Genomic DNA, 18731 nt, shown 5'->3' with positions numbered 1-18731 from the left:
ATTTAATATAATTGTATCTCTTCCCGCCTCTCTCCTCTCTCTAGATCTCGCTCATCTTTCTCCTTCCTCTCTCAATCTCACTCATCTCTCTCCTCCTTCTAACATATAATTATGAATCGTAATTAAATAAACTATAACTATAAATCTCTAATTAAGTTCAAACTGTAGTCATTTCTGAAAGTTCTTCTTTTACCATTAGAGTGAAAGAAAAGCAAACCAAATGCTATGTTCTATCGAGTAGTGTTTTTGTAGGACATAAATTCAAGTAAAATTCATTAATAAACACTTTCAACTCATATAATTAAAAAATAAGTATTGTTATGATGTACACTTATAAAAGTTGAAAATTGATGAATGGAAAATGCATTATTCGAAAAATTCTTGATATAATTTATCGTTTCAGAGAGAAATATGAGAGAATAACATAAATTTGTTCACCTTCTTCTTCTTCAACTGTTTGTTTTATGTATCTTGAATGACAAACGACTATATAAATCATGTTGTATATATAGATTTGGCTCATTTTCTTCTCCTTTTTTTTGGGTATGTAATGTCATTGTATTTCGTTGTATGAGAGATAGACATTTTTTAGCGGTATATTATATATATCTTTAATAGCAGACGATTGTATATAGTATGCATATTGTATCTTCTTGAGCGTGCGGATACATCTTATTGTGACTATATCCAATACGACTTTGAGCATTGATACAACGAAATTGAGCGAACACATATATACACTATCTATCTTGATCGTATCCATCACGACTATATACATTGATACAACGAATTTGAGCGAATACATTGAGGCCCAAATTGAATATATGGGTTTCCAACCCTCAAAAAAAAAAGCCCAATATATTTCATTTTCAGAATATTCATTTGGCGCCAAAATCAAGCTCATTCTGATGCCTTCAATGGCGGCGTTCACACTTAAGCCAAACTTCCTGGGAAATATTCTGGTCCGACTCGTCTCTTTCATAGTTCTCGTCTTCCTCGCTCGTTTCGCTTACATCTTCACCGTCAAAGGCAAATCATGTAACTCCGGCGACTTCTGCTTCTTGCCGGAAACTCTAACTCTCAACATCGCCGGTTCAAATCCTAATTCCATTGATTTACCGGATTCCGGCACCGATCTCCGGAACTACTATTACTCCATCTTCCAAGATCTCATCGCCGACGGCTTTATCTCGCCCAACTCTCACTCTTTGTGTATTGAAACCCTAACTGGCCAAGACGTAGAAGCATTGATCAACGTCGGAGTCATCGATTCCATCGGCATTTTCCACAAATCATCTCCGCCGTTGATTCGATACGGTCACGGTCATCACCAGCCGTTCGATGATGACACATTTCATTTCGAATTCGCCGGAAATGGAGTACTCGACCGATCTTCGAAACCGGTTGAATTTGCTAAAGAAGTTTACAGAACATTGAAGCCTGGGGGTATTTTCGTCATTCACACTATATCGAAAGACGATTACAGTCTCAATTCGTTGATTCAATTGTTCAGTTCCTTCAAATTGATCAGCTCAATTGAAATTGACAGTTTCACAACGTGGCGGCCGCGTATACGCCAAGTAATTTTCAAAAAGGTGACACAATTCGAACCTATGATCACCCATTGTACGAAAAATACATGTGTTGATTTCGAAAAATCAAAAAATTACTGTTATACCCCTGAGTATAAAAGGGAATTAATTCGAAAAGCAGAGTCGTTAATCGAAAAAGAGCCATTTCAATGGATAAAATTGAGAAATGTGAAGTATTTGTCTTCAATGGTTGATATTAGCTTCAAGAAAAGGTACATATATGTTGATGTTGGAGCAAGGAGTTATAGTTCAAGCATTGGTAGTTGGTTTAACAAACAGTATCCGAAACAGAACAAGACGTTTGAGGTATACGCGATTGAGGGTGATAGGGAATATCACGACGAGTATAGGAGAAAAGGTGTCAATCTTTTGCCATATGCAGCTTGGTTGAGGAACGAGACGTTGTTCTTTGAGATTGCTAGAGTACAAACTAGGAAGAATGTGGAGAAGGGTCGAGGACTGGGGAGAGTACAATCAGCACAATCGTCGTTGGATTTCTTATGGGATTCGGATAAGATTATGGGGTTTGATTTTGCTGGATGGTTGATGAGTTTGGTTGATGATGAAAGGGATTATTTGGTTGTGAAAATGGATGTAAAAGGGAGTGAGTTTCATTTGATAGAAAAGTTGATTGAGAATGGTGCAATTTGTTTGATTGATGAGTTGTTTCTTAAATGTCATTATAATAGTAAAAGATATGATAAGACATATACACAATGTTTGGAATTGTATTCTTCTCTAAGAGATATTGGGATTCTAGTACATCAATGGTAGTTGATTAGTGATATTGTAATCTTTGATTCTTTGTGTACATATTTTCATATGTCAAAAGTGAAAAGAGTGTTGTATAATTACTACCTCTTTTCCGAACTGCTTTGTCATGCTTTATATAGCATTTTACCAGGACCTGTAACTACTTATTCATTTCTTTATCGATATGTTTTGAATTGTTTTCAAAACTATACTAGATTTGTAAGGTGGTAGTTGGTGGTAAATATTGAAAGTCAGATCATATATAGTCATCGCAACATAATATAGAAATAAGAATGTACCATCATTATATCGAGTTGTGGTACTATTTTTTGGTGGAGCAGATGATCGCGAAGCTTTGTCATATGCAGAACGAATGTCTGGACATCCTAGTGTGAAAATGACACTCATACATTTCACAAGATCAGGTAATGCATACGAAAATATTGTTGGTGGCTCGGAGATCGAGAAGTAAGGTTCTTGATTCTCAAATCTTGAATGAATTCAATCTCCAATTCCTTCATTCGGAACAAGTTTCTTATCAAGAAGCAGAGGTGAAAAGAGGCGCGGATGTGTTAAAAGTTATTAAATCGTTGGGATGTTTTTATGATCTTGTTATCGTTGGTAGACGTCACGTAGACTCGCCAATTTTGTTACAATTGGCAAAGAGGAATAATGAGGATAGTGAATTGGGTGTTGTAGTAGGAGTTCTTGCAGCCTCAGAATTTGAAAGTGAGACTTTAGTTTTGGTAGTGCAGCAGCAAACAAGATTATGGGGACTTCATGATCCTGAAGAGTCTACACATTTGAGAAGGATCAACTTATAGTTGCTCGGACTCTTAAAAAATGACGACACGTGCATGTCGGAGATTCTGAAGAGTCTACACATTTGAGAAGGATTACTTATAGTTGTATAGACCTCTATGTTGCTTGGACTCTTCGAAAATATCAACATGTGCATGTTGAAGATTCTGAAGAGTCTATACATTTGAGAAGGATTAACTTATAGTTGTATAGCCCTCTATGTTGCTTGGACTCTTCAAAAGTGTCGATGGGTGTGTATCGGATCCTGAAGAGTTTGCACATTTGAGAATGATCAACTTATTATAGTTGTATAGACCTATGTTTCTCGAGCTCTTAAAAAATAACGACACCTGCATGTCGGATTCTGAAGAGTCTACACATTTGAGAAGGATTAACTTATAGTTGTATAGATCTTTATGTTGCTTGGACTTTTCAAAAATATTGACGGTGCGTGTTGGACCCTCCAAAAATAGTGCATTTCTTGAGAATCTGACACGACTGATGTAACATTTTTGATATATAGGTATAGACTATTCCAATATGAATTGTTTTTGTCCCAATTTGTACCACAATTTTCCCTTTTGGGATGTCCAAAATGCCCCATTTCTACTAATTCTACTACTTGTTCTTATTTAGTAGATCTTTAAACACATATACAGGATTCGAGCTAAAGTTTATGGGTTTGTATGTATTCATAAATTCATAAAAAATTTCTTGGTTTACTAGTTTTTTTGGCTGCTTGTCAATATTTAGCCAACATTTGAAATGTGATTGAGAAATAATCATTTCTTAATGTGTAAATAATATCTAGACAAAAATATACCTAATTAAAACACGAAACAACTATTCAAACCTTTACTAGTGGTACTACAACACAAGGTGTTGAGTTAGAGATTCTATTGGAGTTTACAAACTATCATAACGTTAGTGTTTATAATTCTATTGTTAGGTGTCATGCTACATATGATACAAATGATTTAACTGATTTTTTCGTTAGAAAATTATATTAGTGTACGGTGAATATCCTCGCTACAAGAAAAATGTTTTTAAAAGTAAGATGACATGGCATGCACATTGCATACAATGTCGAATTGTTGATGTGGCAATATTTCCATATTATTTTTGCGATGCCAATTTTTTTTTACTTTTCAACGAGTAATTGTATCTTCTGAGAAGTTAACATGAATTCGTTTTGTTATATTTTTAATGTATCAAGAGTGAATCTGACTAATTTTTAAAGTTAAATTAAATTCAATAATTTAAAATTAAAATATTCAAAATTAATCGAAAAGTACCATAAATTGCAAATCTTTTCATATTAATACGATGAAAAAAAAAATACATTTTAAAATCTCAAAAAAATAAAAAATATATCACATAATATAGAACATATGAAGTATATAGATTCAGTGACTTTGATGAAACAAAAATAGTTCTCAAGTGTGACATTCTTACATATTTTTTCTCCATTCCATCCCAAATGTGCTCCCACATATCCTTCAACATGATTCGAACAGTCACACTATTAATTGATAATGGAGGTATTCAACGATTAAAATAAACTTCACTTATCTGACATTCTTATATTTATATTTGAATCTCCTTATTAAAATTTTCAAATGGATAGTGCTCCCACTTACCCTTCAATATGATTCAAATGGTCACACTGTTGATTGATGATGGAGGTATTCAACGACTAAAACAAACTTCACTTATCTGACATTCTTATATTTAGTACTTTTGAATCTCCTTATTAAAATTTCTGACTCCGTCCCCATTCAAACAATCTTCTATCAAAGATATGATACAAGTGTCAAGATTGACAAAATGTATAGAATAGTACCTACTAGTTTCTTGAATCTAGAGATGGACTTCCCCACATATATATTAAGAGAGTCAATCCAAGTTCTTAATTCCCTTGGGAATTGTGAGGTGAGTTGTGAATTGTGGATGAAGGCCGTGAACTTAGGTTTACAAAATCTTTATGATCCCAACTTATATATTCTTCTTTTTGTTTATTAATAATCTCATTGCCAAAGTTGTTGGAATCAATAAAAATATATAACTATACTTCTTAAAGAATACTTTCTATGTTAGCTTTTTATTTATTTATTTTTAGAGGTAATTAGTTTATTTTTAGAGGTAATTACAATTCAACGTCTTTGAATCTCATGTGATACATTTTTCTTTTTAGTCAGTCCCGAAAAGAATGATATATTTCTATATAAATTTCTATTTTGTCCTTAATGAGATGATTTATAGTTATGCAAACATATATGACTTGTTTTAGATAACTATTTTAAAAGTATTTCTTTCTTTCTTTCTTTCTTAAATTTTATATCGAGTCAAACAACATTATATAAATTGAAACGGAACGAGTAAGAACCTTTGACACAATATGTAAAAAGGTTCTAATGTTCTAGCAATCTACCCACCCACCCAAAAGAAGGAAAGTTAGCATTTTTAGTCCCTCAAATATCAACAAATTAATTATTTTGGTCCTTGTGACTTTTGAGGTTGAGCATATGTAATCTTTAATTGATTGATATGCGTATTTTGGATTCTTTTATCGGTGTATCTCCACAAATTTAACGAATTATTAAGTATTAGATTATGCAATTATTACGTGTTATGTGAAATTTATATTATTACTCCATATTTGAGGAAAATATAGTTAAAAAACAGTCTAATAAATATTACATATTTCTTAAATGGGATCAAAAATACATATTTTAGTTGATTAGAAGTTAAATATACTTAACTAAATAATACAAGGATCAAAATTAAAACTTATTAGTGACTGAGGTCCAAAAGTACTATTTGTCTAAAAGAAATTCAAACACAATAATATGTTCGTGCGCACTACATATAAATTGATAATAAATTCTTTCAAAATTGACTATTTGCTAATTCTTTCCATTAGAAATTTTCTAGAAATATAGCAATCGAGTAAATATTTTTCACGAAGAAATCGACATCCCAATTATAAACAACATATTTTTTTTTCCAATTTATGTGATACTGAAATTTCATGAAATCGGATAAAAAAACTTTAACTTTTTTTTAATAATATTAATATATTTGAAAATTTTGTAAAAAATATTATAAATCATAATAAATAATTAAAATTTTAAAATATTTTAAAAACATATAAATAAATTTTAGTCTAAACTTGTTTGATTGACTATCAAATTTCAATTGTATCGCATAAATTAGGACGAAAAAATATCCATAATATCACGGAATTGGGGGTGGGGAATCATGTGAGATCTGAGACACATTATTTAGTTAATTGGTATTTTTCCAGCTATTTTTGTCATTCTCTAATTATTATTATTATTATTATAGTAATAGTAATATTATAATTATTATTTGGTTGTAACATGGACCTAATTTTGGAAGTATACATACATGCATGTATATTAGTGTACGGCTCAATTATTTTGCACCGTTTTTGTCCCCATCTTCAATTATTTTGTATTTATTCCTACTCCATATATGTACTTTATAATAAACTTTTAAAATAAATAATAATAATAATAATAATAATAAGAGATAAGGCTATAAAGTTTGAAGTACCATCAATTCAAGCATGACATATATACAAGTAAGATATAAATATATACAAATAAGATATATAATTCATATTTTTTTTTATATAATATTTTATATTTTAAATTCTTTTAGTGTAACTTCTGAATCTGCGATCGATAATAAATAACACCCTTTGTTGCAAAAATTGAAGCAATCCCACACAAGCCATAAAAGCAAGATATCACTTTGAGTAACATTACACATTGTTGTTAATGACAATATAATTGCTAGCTATAGATAAATTAACCTCTTTTTTAAATAACTAGTATTTGATTTTACTTTAGAAGTAAGAAGGAAATTGTCAACATATTTAAGAAACTCTAGGGTATATATATAATATAATATAATGCTTATTTTTTAAAGTGAGTGGCTATTGTATCAGTTTTTTTTTAAAAAAAAACATAATTAATATAATTTAACTTGTTATAACAAATTACATACCATGTATTATACTCCATTTATTTCATCATTTTATATAGCTTCTATATTGAACATAGTTTTTTTATTTTACTTGTCCATTTTAGCAAATTAAGAAAATATTATTATTATTTTTTCTAATACTACCCTTAGTACTAAATAACGATATACGTAGTAATAGTCAAATTTAGAATTTACTAGAGCAAGATATATATATATTGGCAATAGATTTTTCTTTTAGTGACAATTGAGTTAATGTCATTGCATCCAGAGTTGCTAAAATCTTTAGCGGCATTTATATTCAGTGTTGGTTATAAATATTCATATTACATTATTGTCTCTGCATCATTTATCTTATCTTCCAGATGAGATAAATTAGTCCAAAAATTATAATCTCAAAATAATTTAATACATGTACCAAACGATTCAATATTAAATATTAAATATTAACATAATATAAAATCTTTAACATTTAGCCATTTATGTTTATGTTAATCATTCATAGATACTCCCTCCGTCCACAATTATTTGGCAGGTATACTAAAAATAGATGTCCAAGATTAATTGTCAATTTAAACAATCAAGAAATAATTAGTCACTTTTTTCCAATTTTGCCCTTAATGATAGTGTAGTTCAATTGAAAAGTTATGTGGACTTTTGGTATTCTTGGTATAGTAGGGTTATATTAGTTAAATTACACCTTATATTAAATTTTCCTTGAGGGATGTGCATGACCTTACCCTGACAAACAATTGTGGACGGAGGGAGTATAAGTCTTTAGCAAAAAGGAACCCCGCGTAAGCCATCGCAGCTGGTTATCACTTTGACCAACATTACACATGCTTATTAATGACACTATGATTGCTAAAAATTAAATTAATTAACTTCTTCTTTTGTATATAACTAATTTTTTTTATTGACCAGGATCGTGGTGGGTGATAAATTAAATATTCTTTCATTCTTAATCAAAGGTCTTGAATTTGCCAGTTCAAGTCCCTGTGTGTACAAAGTTGCCTTTGTTAGAGAGTGTTTTACCCCTCAATGTAGGACTTTCCGACCTGAATCCATATTTAGTCAGACTTCAATATGGATACCAAACACGGATGAGAAACCAAAAAAATAATATAACTAATTGCTTTACATTAAAGGTAAGAAGGAAATTATTTACTAAGCTAACTATCAAAACAATCATTGAAGTTAACCTATTTTGTTAATTAAATGACAACTAAATTATTAATTAAGTTTGATAGTATTAAAGAAAAAGAGAACATTGAATAGTTCCATAGTTTTAATTCCCCCATTTGGCCTACATGGGTGCCCGTGACACGACTACATAACTAATTATTTCCAGATCATCCAAATCATAAAATAATGTAACCCCCCTAGCTAATTATGATTGATATAATTTGACAATTAGTGATATTAATTAAGTATTTCAAACCATGTTACTAGTTTAATTTCTTCATATCATGAAAACCAACCCCCCACAATGAAAAATGTGAAGGAAAATAGTGTAAAGAATTTTTACACACAATATAGAGTTGCGGATTGACAATGTGTTCGCTTATGAGTTTTGATAGAAATTCAACGTTTTAGTGTCGCAATCATACATATGTGTGAAAAAAGGTATAAACAAAGTTAAATATTCATTCTAGAACTGAATACTCTCTCAATTCAGAATCACAATCTATAGATTCTAGATTTGTCATTTTACGCAACAAAATTTTACTTTTTATTTCAAATCAGCTTAAAATCGACTTTATGTTTTGCTTGGGACTTAGGATCAAGAAACTAGAACAATCGAAATGTGTTCGCTTGTTGAACTTGGCAGAAACCTAACATATCAAATCCGAAATTTTGAACCTCACACAACGTCTAAATTATGAAAGTATCAATGTGCATAAACATCGAAATTATACCTTAGAGAAATTATAGAGGAAATAACATATATACATAATACAAGTTGTATATATATACTAAAGTTGAATTGATATCAAACATATATACATAATACAAGTTGTATATATATATATATATATTAAAGTTGAATTGATTTCTCAAAAGGAGGAAACTCTTGTATAACATTATAAAAAGTTCATATTGTGAAGCCCCAAAAATTTACAAGAAAGAGGAAAAAAACAAAAAAAACAATACTTTTCTCACTCTTCTATTTTTGAAGAGAGTTCAAAGTACAATCTCCTCATCTTTGAGTACAACTTCCAAAAGTACTCTCCAATCTCTCTCTCATAAATTTCATTGGGCTTATAATATCCCTTTTCAATCCAAATCTGCTACTATTAAATGCAGATGGAAAATAAATAAACATTAAAAAAAAGATTAAAAATATCTACAAATATTAAAAAGTGAAAAAAAAACAAGAAAAAAGAAAATCACCCTTTTCATAAGGGTAAACAAAAAAAATTGACTTTCTTTCGTACCAAAAACAAACTTTAGTCTTCAGAAATGCTAGTGAGATGAGGCCTCCACACAACAACCTTCCCGCTCTTACTCCTCCGGTGAGACAATGACTTCTTTAATTTTGGCATTGTACTATCACTCGAAAAATCGCCATCATCGGGAATGCTGACGTGGCATTTCTTATTATTGGTTGTTTTTGTAGTAGTAGTAATAGTATTTTTTGGTGATTTCTTGATTGAGGAGGATGTGATCCCGGATTTTTTCTTCTCTGGGACAGAAGATGCCGGAATCAAGAAGTATATACTTCCCCTTTTGAGCTCGGATTCCGGCGATAAGATCAGAATCCGGCGAGCCATTGTACCTTGAGAGCATGGTTTACTCAAAACATGATTAGGGTAATTTTTTAGAACTTCATACGCTGTGATTGGACTTGTAATTTCTTCAACATGACCATTTAAATGTACAATACGAATTAAATCAAGTGCACCACAAGGAAGAACACAAGCCAAACAACACCTTAAACTATTTCCCATAATTTGATCAAACTAATCAAATCAAAGTTTTTTTTAGAGAAAAAATGAATAAATTTTGTGTGAAGGTTTTTTTTGAATGTGATTATAACATTGAGTTGATTGGATTGGAAAGGGGGATGTTATATAGCAACAATCATACTCATGTGTGGACAAACAATAATGTGTAGTGAAATGACCAAAGTACCCCTTTAGGAATAATTTAATTTGTATTCACTAACTATAGTTTGAGGAACTTTTTTCTTACCACCTTTATTGAGGTGAAGTTAGAATTTCAGATTTATGAATTCTGAATTTTATAAAATGACGAATTCAAATGTTAAATATCCAGATTTTAAATTAAATTTATGTGTATATATTTAGTGAAGTTTTAACATAAATAGTATACAATTTGAATAAAAATGGTTGGATTCTATTGAACCCCCTATATGGATGATTATCTATTGTTCTCTTTTAGGTCAATGACAAATATAACTTTAGCGTTGTGGATTCAACTCAATTCTGAATTTTAATTTAACATAAAGAATATATATACATGCATAAAACAATAAAATTTTAATAAATATTAGATTTTGAACTCATAATTTAAAAATATATGAAGTTAGTGTTAAGAATAAATTCATCAATTAAAATTTTGAATTCGCCTCTATTTTATTAAAAGTTATTTTACATACATTACCAAAATATAGAAATTATATTCAAAATTATTTGACCTAGGATGCCTTCATTGAGTGTAATAATTTTGAGAATAAAATGCAATAATTGCGGATTTCTTGTACCATTTCGTGCAGTGTGTAAAAGAAAAGTGAGAGTTCAAACAACTTCAAGATATTTTATACTATCAATGTAATTTTACTTATTATAACAAATAATTTGATATTTTTAAGGTCTCAATCAATATTAATTGTAAAAGGTTGTAAACTCAAAAGGGTGACAGAGTTGATTGAGTAAGTGATCTCCCAAAATAAGGTCGCAGATTCGAAATCTCCTGAGCTTATCGCACATGGCTTACTTATCTAATGCATTTTACCTCTCCTATATAATTTGTGGACTCTTATATTAGAGAAAAATTTACCTTATATGCACCCGAAAGATAACAACTACGAGTTCACTCAACTAACAAAATAAAATTTGAAAAAGTTTACAAAATAATTTAAGGTACATATGACTTGGTACTCTACTTAAATTACCAAATTTAGCACCTACCATACCTAATAAACATATCAAAGCGTGTATATATGCTTATTGACCTACCAAATATGCATAAATTAATTTGTCAAGTACAAGAAAAATAGGAATTTGTATCATAAGTTACGATCTTTAATTTCTGATTGCTTGATATTTTTCTTGATTTTTAGCATCAATATTGACAAGTAATTTAGGACCTACTATCATTGACAAACCTAAAGGTTAACTTACGAGGTCACTAGAAAACAATAATTTTTACTCATATTTTATGCATATTTGATTGTCAAACTAGTTCATTCGACATTATGGTAGTAACTAATAATACATAAACTTCATATTTTGAATTCGTCTATGCCCTCGTAAGGGATATTTATGGAATTCACAATTTTAGGAAGAAAAAGATTAGTTTAATAAGTTAAATTAAATTAATCCAAGTGTTAATGACATTCAATGGATCCCAACTGCAAGTCACCGTGAATATAGGCATTACAACTCTGCAGTCAGTCATTAGGTACGGAAAAAGGCAAAAAAATAAATATTTTCTTTTTAAAAATAAATAAATATCTTCTTTTTTAAAATAAACAAATAAATAAAATCTGCAAGTATTCTCTGACCTATACTCGTTTTTTCTAAAATTAAAAAATAAAACTTAAAGACGATTTGTAATATAAATAATACTTTAAAATTTGTATTATTCCAAAGGGTTTAATTCTAATTAAAGATTGAAAATAAAATCTGATTAATGATGGGATCAGTTTGAAAATTTGAGCATCTTGGTCTTCGAGTAAAATAGGGTGAGATAATTTTTTCTTATTTCGGATTTCGATTAATCTAGATTTATACGTGTAAGGACCATTAAGGGGCAAATTCTACCCAATTGATAGGAAGAAAAATAAGTGTGTTTGTCATTTATTTACTTTTGATCGATTTGTAAGTAAAATTCCCAAAATAATATACTGAAAAATCAGTATATTACGTAGTTAAATATCATTGTAGAATGCCACTATAGAACATGTTTTTCTCTACTTTCACTGAAACTTGTTTTTTTTTTTTAAAATAACCAATAAAATATGAGAAAATTAAATTCCTTCATGCCGAGCACACTTTAAAGAGTAAATAAAAATTTACACGCAAAACTTGAACGTGTAACCCTGATTCAAAATAAAAGAATCATATTTATTCCGCAATACTCATTATTAAATTAGGAAGGGTGAGATACTTCTAATAGTGCAGGTTCTAACAGAGAGAGCTTTATCCATGATTTATTTATTTATCTTATAAAGCAGTTAAATAGTGTGCTACAAAAAAAATGGCATATTGACAAAACCAAAATTACAGTGGTCAAAGATATTTTTTTAAAAAAATAGAATAGTATTCGAGTCAATTTACACACACTTTAGTTAATTTATTGAGTATTTATCTTTAATTATATAGCTCTTAAATATATTTGTCTACTAAATCTTAGACTGATCAACCAAAACAAATCACCTAAATTTTCTTGCATCTTTAATGAGATTTGAACCTTAATTTCCCACGATATATTATATTTTCGTTCGATTGGCCATGAAATCATAATATTGTATGTTAGTGGCCGATATGTTTTTTATCATCAAAAAATGTGATTGGATGAATCAAATCCGATTCCTCCATACTTAATCAAAACTTTTAAATTTGAATTTTGAGAATATAGAAATTTCTAGTAAAGAGTACTTTCTTTTTAAATAGGCTCTATAAAATATAAATCTGAAATAGTCGAACAATTCATTTCCAATATCAAATGATGTTTAAAAAAAAGTGTAACATTAATTTTTACTTCAAACCATAGTTAAATATCATACATGATTTAGAATTGCACCTTCGATCACAAGTGAAAGTCCACTTTTTTTTACATTGGTTCTCAAAATAGGGGGGAAAACAACAAATGTTGCACCTCCTTTATCCAGCATAACATCATTTTTTATGGCTGAATTCTATATTAATGTTGTAGCAAAATCATACAAAATCCCATGTTTTCACCTAGATAGGAGTGTACGTTGTCGGGTTGGTTCAGGTTTTTCAAATATCAAACCAAACCATTTGTGTCAGATTTTTAAATCTACAAACCAAACCAACAAAACTCGAGTTTTTCAACCTCAGATTTTTTCGGATTTTTCGGATTTTTGGGGTTTTCCGATAAAGTGTTCATATAAACATAAAATTTACTTGTACTTCAAATATTTCTTTAGTCCTATCAAAATACAACTATCTAAGGTGTTTCTTAAGAAAATAACAGAAAATATTATATGAGTAATGACACTAAAATATCCAACAAAAAAATAATAACAATGAAATCGCGTAAAACAAATATTGCAAATTAACAAGTCATAATGAAAATGATCATAATTTAAAAGTACTAAATCATGCTAAAATAAGTTTAATAAGTAGTAGTTACATGACTAAATATTAAAGGAAATTAAAATTAGATTATGTATTTGAATTGTCTAAACCAATGTAAAATCAAAGAACAAATATTCATTATTATTGTCATTCTTATTGTTGAATTGATTTTCTTTTTGCATTAGTATTAATTTGATTTTGATTTAAGCTTTATTATAATTACCAACATTTGTGGACTATAATCTTTATTGAACCATTTCTAAGTTTTTCAAACTTGAAATAATATATTAAAAGATAAAAACTATGAAAAAGTATAAGAAATATTTAAAAATTATATCAAAGTAAATATTTTTATGTATAAAATAAAATTTTAAAATTATATATATAATGTCGGGTTGGTTTTTTTTAAGTTAAAACCAACCCAACCCAAATATAGTCGGGTTTTTTTTTCAATACCAAACCAAGTCAAACCAACCACTAGTCAAATTATTTTTCTCGGTTTTCGGTTCGGTTTTGTACACCCCTACACCTAGTTATAGTTACCACTATATTTCATTGAATTTTAAATTATACTCCTTCCATTCCATTTTATGTGAGGTAGTTTGACTCGGCACGGAATTTAAGAAAGAAAGGAAGACTTTTAAAACTTATGGTCCAAAAGAAATGATAGAAATTTGTGTGACTGTAAATCATTCCATTAAGGGTAAAATAGATATTTTATAGTGAAATTGTTACTTAATATAAAAATGTATCATTCTTTTTGGGATTGACTAAAAAGTTTCGTAAGTCACATAAATTGGGACAGAGAGAGTATGTGCTATGTATAGTGTAAAAAGATTAAAAAAAAATTATATTACTATTATAGTTTAATAGACACTTATGATCTAATTCTTTCACAAAGTCGTGCATAGCGAAAGTTTAATGCGTTGAACTCGCCTAATATAGTTTAATATTTTAACATGTTAGTATTATTTTAGCATAGTTGGTATTTATCATTAAAATTTACTTATAATTATCTCTTATAAACGATCTTATTATATGAATGTTTCTTATACCATCATGGCGTACAATTTTAAATTTATTTTCATTTATTCAATTAGTATAATTGATGTTAATATACACCAAACAAGGATAATGATAGAGTTGTAAATATTTTTTCATTTTCAGAGGTTCGAGCACTACTTGGTGCAAGATCGCCTTTATTAGCTAGGGACTGGACCGCTTTAGCTCTAATATAAGACTTTCCAGCATGAATTCAAACTGCTGACACATAACACACACCCCACCCCCACCTTTTTTTTAAAAGAAAAAAAAAATCTCAAATGTTGTGGTGAGTGGTGACTTGTGTTTTAAACTAAAGTACATCAAGTACTACATGAAAGTTGCACAAATTGTGACAACTTGAACCATTATTAATTAAAAACATAAAAATTAGTCCTTCAATTAGTCCAAGAGTCATCTAATTACTATGTTCAATAAAGTTAATCATTGGATTTGTTGTCAAACCGATAAATTCGCAAAAATAATCGTTAGTTTTTAAGGAGTTTATATGGGCATAGTGCTACGAGCCCATCTCCAATAATTTTTATTTTTTTTAATATATATATAATTAGATTACTTGTAGAGAGATTACAAATATATCTCTATATTATAAGAAGAATTAATTGATTGGCAACCTATAGTAAAAATTGTATAATCTGCTATCACATATTAAATTATCATTATAATTTAAAAAATTATTTATATTATTATATATATAAATGAAATCAATTAAAAATTTGCTGTTCACCTTAAATAGTTTGTGCACATCAATGAACTAGCTAGTGGCGGAGTTAAAGTGTGACGACTCAATTCATCGGCCGTGCAGGTAGCTATTATAACATCTAGATAGGAGAATCCTTATCATTCAAATCGGAGTAAACAAGTGGAAGAATAAATCTTTCACTACAAAGCTCATGAACTTTGAGAAGAACAAAACTTTAAATAAACTTTTTTTTTTCAAAATATTGAGAAACAACTCCCGAGGAACTAGTCTAAACAGGTACAAAGCGACTAAGAAAATACAGTTTATACGATAAAATAGAACACAAATCCCATCATAAAGAAATGAAACATGGAAGTTGTTGGAGATCATCGTCATCTGCACCTATGAAACTGACCCTGCAGCCAGACTATGCCAAGTGGCATAGCAAGAGTAATATCGGTACAAACAACACGTACTTATAGGCATCATTAGTCGATCCGAACCTACCACATAATATAGAGTAGCCATTCACATTATGAAAGGTACACCACCCCAAGTCTCATCCACGAGCTTTCATTATCTCAAGTCTAATGCCATTGATAAACTATACACTATGACCTCGTACCGCTGCCAACTCTTATGCTTCCTAAGCCTGCCTTTTTTTGTCACTCTTAGGCTTCCCAAGCCTACATGTGATGTCACTCTAAGACTTCCCAAACCAACCTGTGATGTTACCCTAAGGCTAGCTATAGCCCAACAATTTCATAAATCTCCCCAATAAGCTAACGCAAAATTAACAATCAAGAACTAGGGAACTACCCCTAGTCATTATCCTTTCCCGCCCTAACAATAATAAACAACAACATTAAAACATCCAAGCTTCGTGCCTGAAGGCCTAGGCATGAAACCTCCTGTCAATCTACAAAATATCATGCAATAGAAAACATGTCTTACCACTCAATTAAAAAAACTTAGCCTACCAGGGCACTAAGCAGCCGATGATGAACCTTGTCCCAGAATTCGACTCTACAAAAACACTCTTTGAGGATAGGCACGAAAAATCTGTAGACTTTCCCCTTCCTAGCGTGGAAATTCTCCCTCCTACATTGCTTCCTCACACCGGGTGCTTTCGAAGGGTTTTTGGAGCAGTCCTCGTCTATTTTCTCCTTCCTAAAATGAGGAAAAAAAAAAGTCGCACTAATTAGGTTGCTGAATTTCGACGTCTCGTTATAGCGGGACTCATACCGCTATAGTGGTGTCGCCATAGCGAGGAACCTCCCGCTATGGCGAGCTAGCGTTAGCCCAACCCAAAAAATTAAATAAGTCAAAATTCGTCGTGCTAAATTTTTAGAAAATCTTGCACTGCACTACCAAACTCTTGGGACTGTGCACGAAATGCCTTTTAGAAACGACAAATCAGATCGTTACATAAAGGGAGGTAAGGAGGTTTAATTGAATTCCTTTGTCAAAAAATATAATACACAAACATTATAAATAAATAAATACTCAAGAATAAGCTATGAAATTTATCACTAATATATGAGCAAAAATACCTCATTAATAACTCTCTTTTTTTTATAATTCATCAGTACTCCATCGTTAAATTGATTTAGTAATGAAAATATGATGTTTATAGAGAAATAGGGCAAAAAAAAAAAAAGGTTCAAAAATTGCTTTAGGTGATTTGTTGAAATTTTAGGTGTGACATCTAATATTAATTTTTTTAATTTTGTTTGTATGAATTTTGGAATTGTGATTCTAACCAAATATGCATATCTAAATATGATTAACCTAAATCTATCTAGTTTATCACCACCTAGATTTAGATTTTAGTTCGTGTGGATAATTAATTATGCCTTAATATTAATTAGCACGTAGCTTCGTAGTACTTACATTTTGGTACCAAACACAGCTAAAATGAGCTGATTAATTAAGGTTTTATGAGGTCGTTGGGTTATAATTAGGTGTAGTATTAATGATTAAGTATTAAACTTATATTTCATCTGTTTTATATTACTTAACCTGACCAGATACCCTCCTAAAAAAGTTTTAATTAGAAGGTTACTAAATCAACCTTATTAATAATGTTGTGAAACACTAAATTTGATATTATTTAAATAGTTGTTTATTACTAAGGGTAGTATGACTCACTCTGTATGAGAAAGAAAAATGAAATTCTCCGTCACATTTGGACTTGACACATTTATTAAGAAAATAATGATTGACATGACTATTTTGTCACATTATCGCCGTTAACTGACGTTTTGCATTATTTTTAAAAAAAATGATTTGACGAATAAGTAATTAATACTAAGGGTAAAACATGAAAAAAAAAAATTGTCTTTCCTTATTATATTAAAACTATTTCAGGAATAGTGGATAAGTAAAAGTAGATAAAAAGGATAAAATGAAGCATCTATTTTTATTATAGAGGGCAAGCAAAACGGAATGAAGAGAGTACTTTGTTTAATTTGGTTAAAGGTATGACTAATTCAAAGATAAAATTTGACCTCAAATTTGGTGTTATTTTTCTTCACTTGAAAGGTGGGATAAATTAAATTAAGTATATAATTCCAACACTATAATTTCGAGATAATTTTATTCGCGAACCAAATTACGTAAGTGCTTCCTTTTCTTTTTTAAGAATGGTTAGTAACCAACAATAATATGTGCATGATGTTTTCCATGCAAAAGATTATAAATTAAATAGTTAGATTGACTCTTAAATGATGTATAGAGTTCATGTAGAATTAAATTGATGTGCTTAAGCCTTAATTAGACTTATTAAGTACTATAACATGTGATTAAGAAAATAATGATTGACATGACTATTTTGTCACATTATCGCCGTTAACTGACGTTTTGCATTATTTTAAAAAAAAAATGATTTGACGAATAAGTAATTAATACTAAGGGTAAAACATGAAAAAAAAATTGTCTTTCCTTATTATATTAAAACTATTTCAGGAATAGTGGATAAGTAAAAGTAGATAAAAAGGATAAAATGAAGCATCTATTTTTAATATAGAGGGCAAGTAAAACGGAATGAAGAGAGTACTTTGTTTAATTTGGTTAAAGGTATGACTAATTCAAAGATAAAATTTGACCTCAAATTTGGTGTTATTTTATTTCACTTGAAAGGTGGGATAAATTAAATCAAGTATATAATTCCAACACTATAATTTCGAGATAATTTTATTCGCGAACCAAATTACGTAAGTGCTTCCTTTTCTTTTTTAAGAATGGTTAGTAGCCAACAATAATATGTGCATGATGTTTTCCATGCAACAGATTATAAATTAAATAGTTAGATTGACT

The 18731-nt window shown here is 29.7% G+C and overlaps 2 protein-coding genes across 2 annotated transcripts; one reads left to right on the top strand and one right to left on the bottom strand.

Annotated features, from left to right (window-relative positions):
• Window positions 1-917: 917 nt before the first annotated feature.
• Window positions 918-2366, top strand: LOC125835119 (uncharacterized). The gene has a single exon (XM_049514255.1). It carries the CDS (start codon window positions 918-920, stop codon window positions 2364-2366), a length of 1449 nt encoding a protein of 482 aa, XP_049370212.1.
• Window positions 2367-9607: 7241 nt separating this feature from the next.
• LOC125835054 (uncharacterized) lies at window positions 9608-10175 on the bottom strand. The gene has a single exon (XM_049514197.1). It carries the CDS (start codon window positions 10106-10108, stop codon window positions 9608-9610), a length of 501 nt encoding a protein of 166 aa, XP_049370154.1. The 5' UTR covers window positions 10109-10175.
• Window positions 10176-18731: the final 8556 nt, after the last annotated feature.

Source organism: Solanum verrucosum, unplaced genomic scaffold (assembly GCF_900185275.1).
Source record: "Solanum verrucosum unplaced genomic scaffold, falcon-dt-bn FXZP01000220.1, whole genome shotgun sequence".
Lineage (NCBI taxonomy): Eukaryota > Viridiplantae > Streptophyta > Magnoliopsida > Solanales > Solanaceae > Solanum > Solanum verrucosum.
This window is presented reverse-complemented; position numbering and strand designations above follow the sequence as displayed.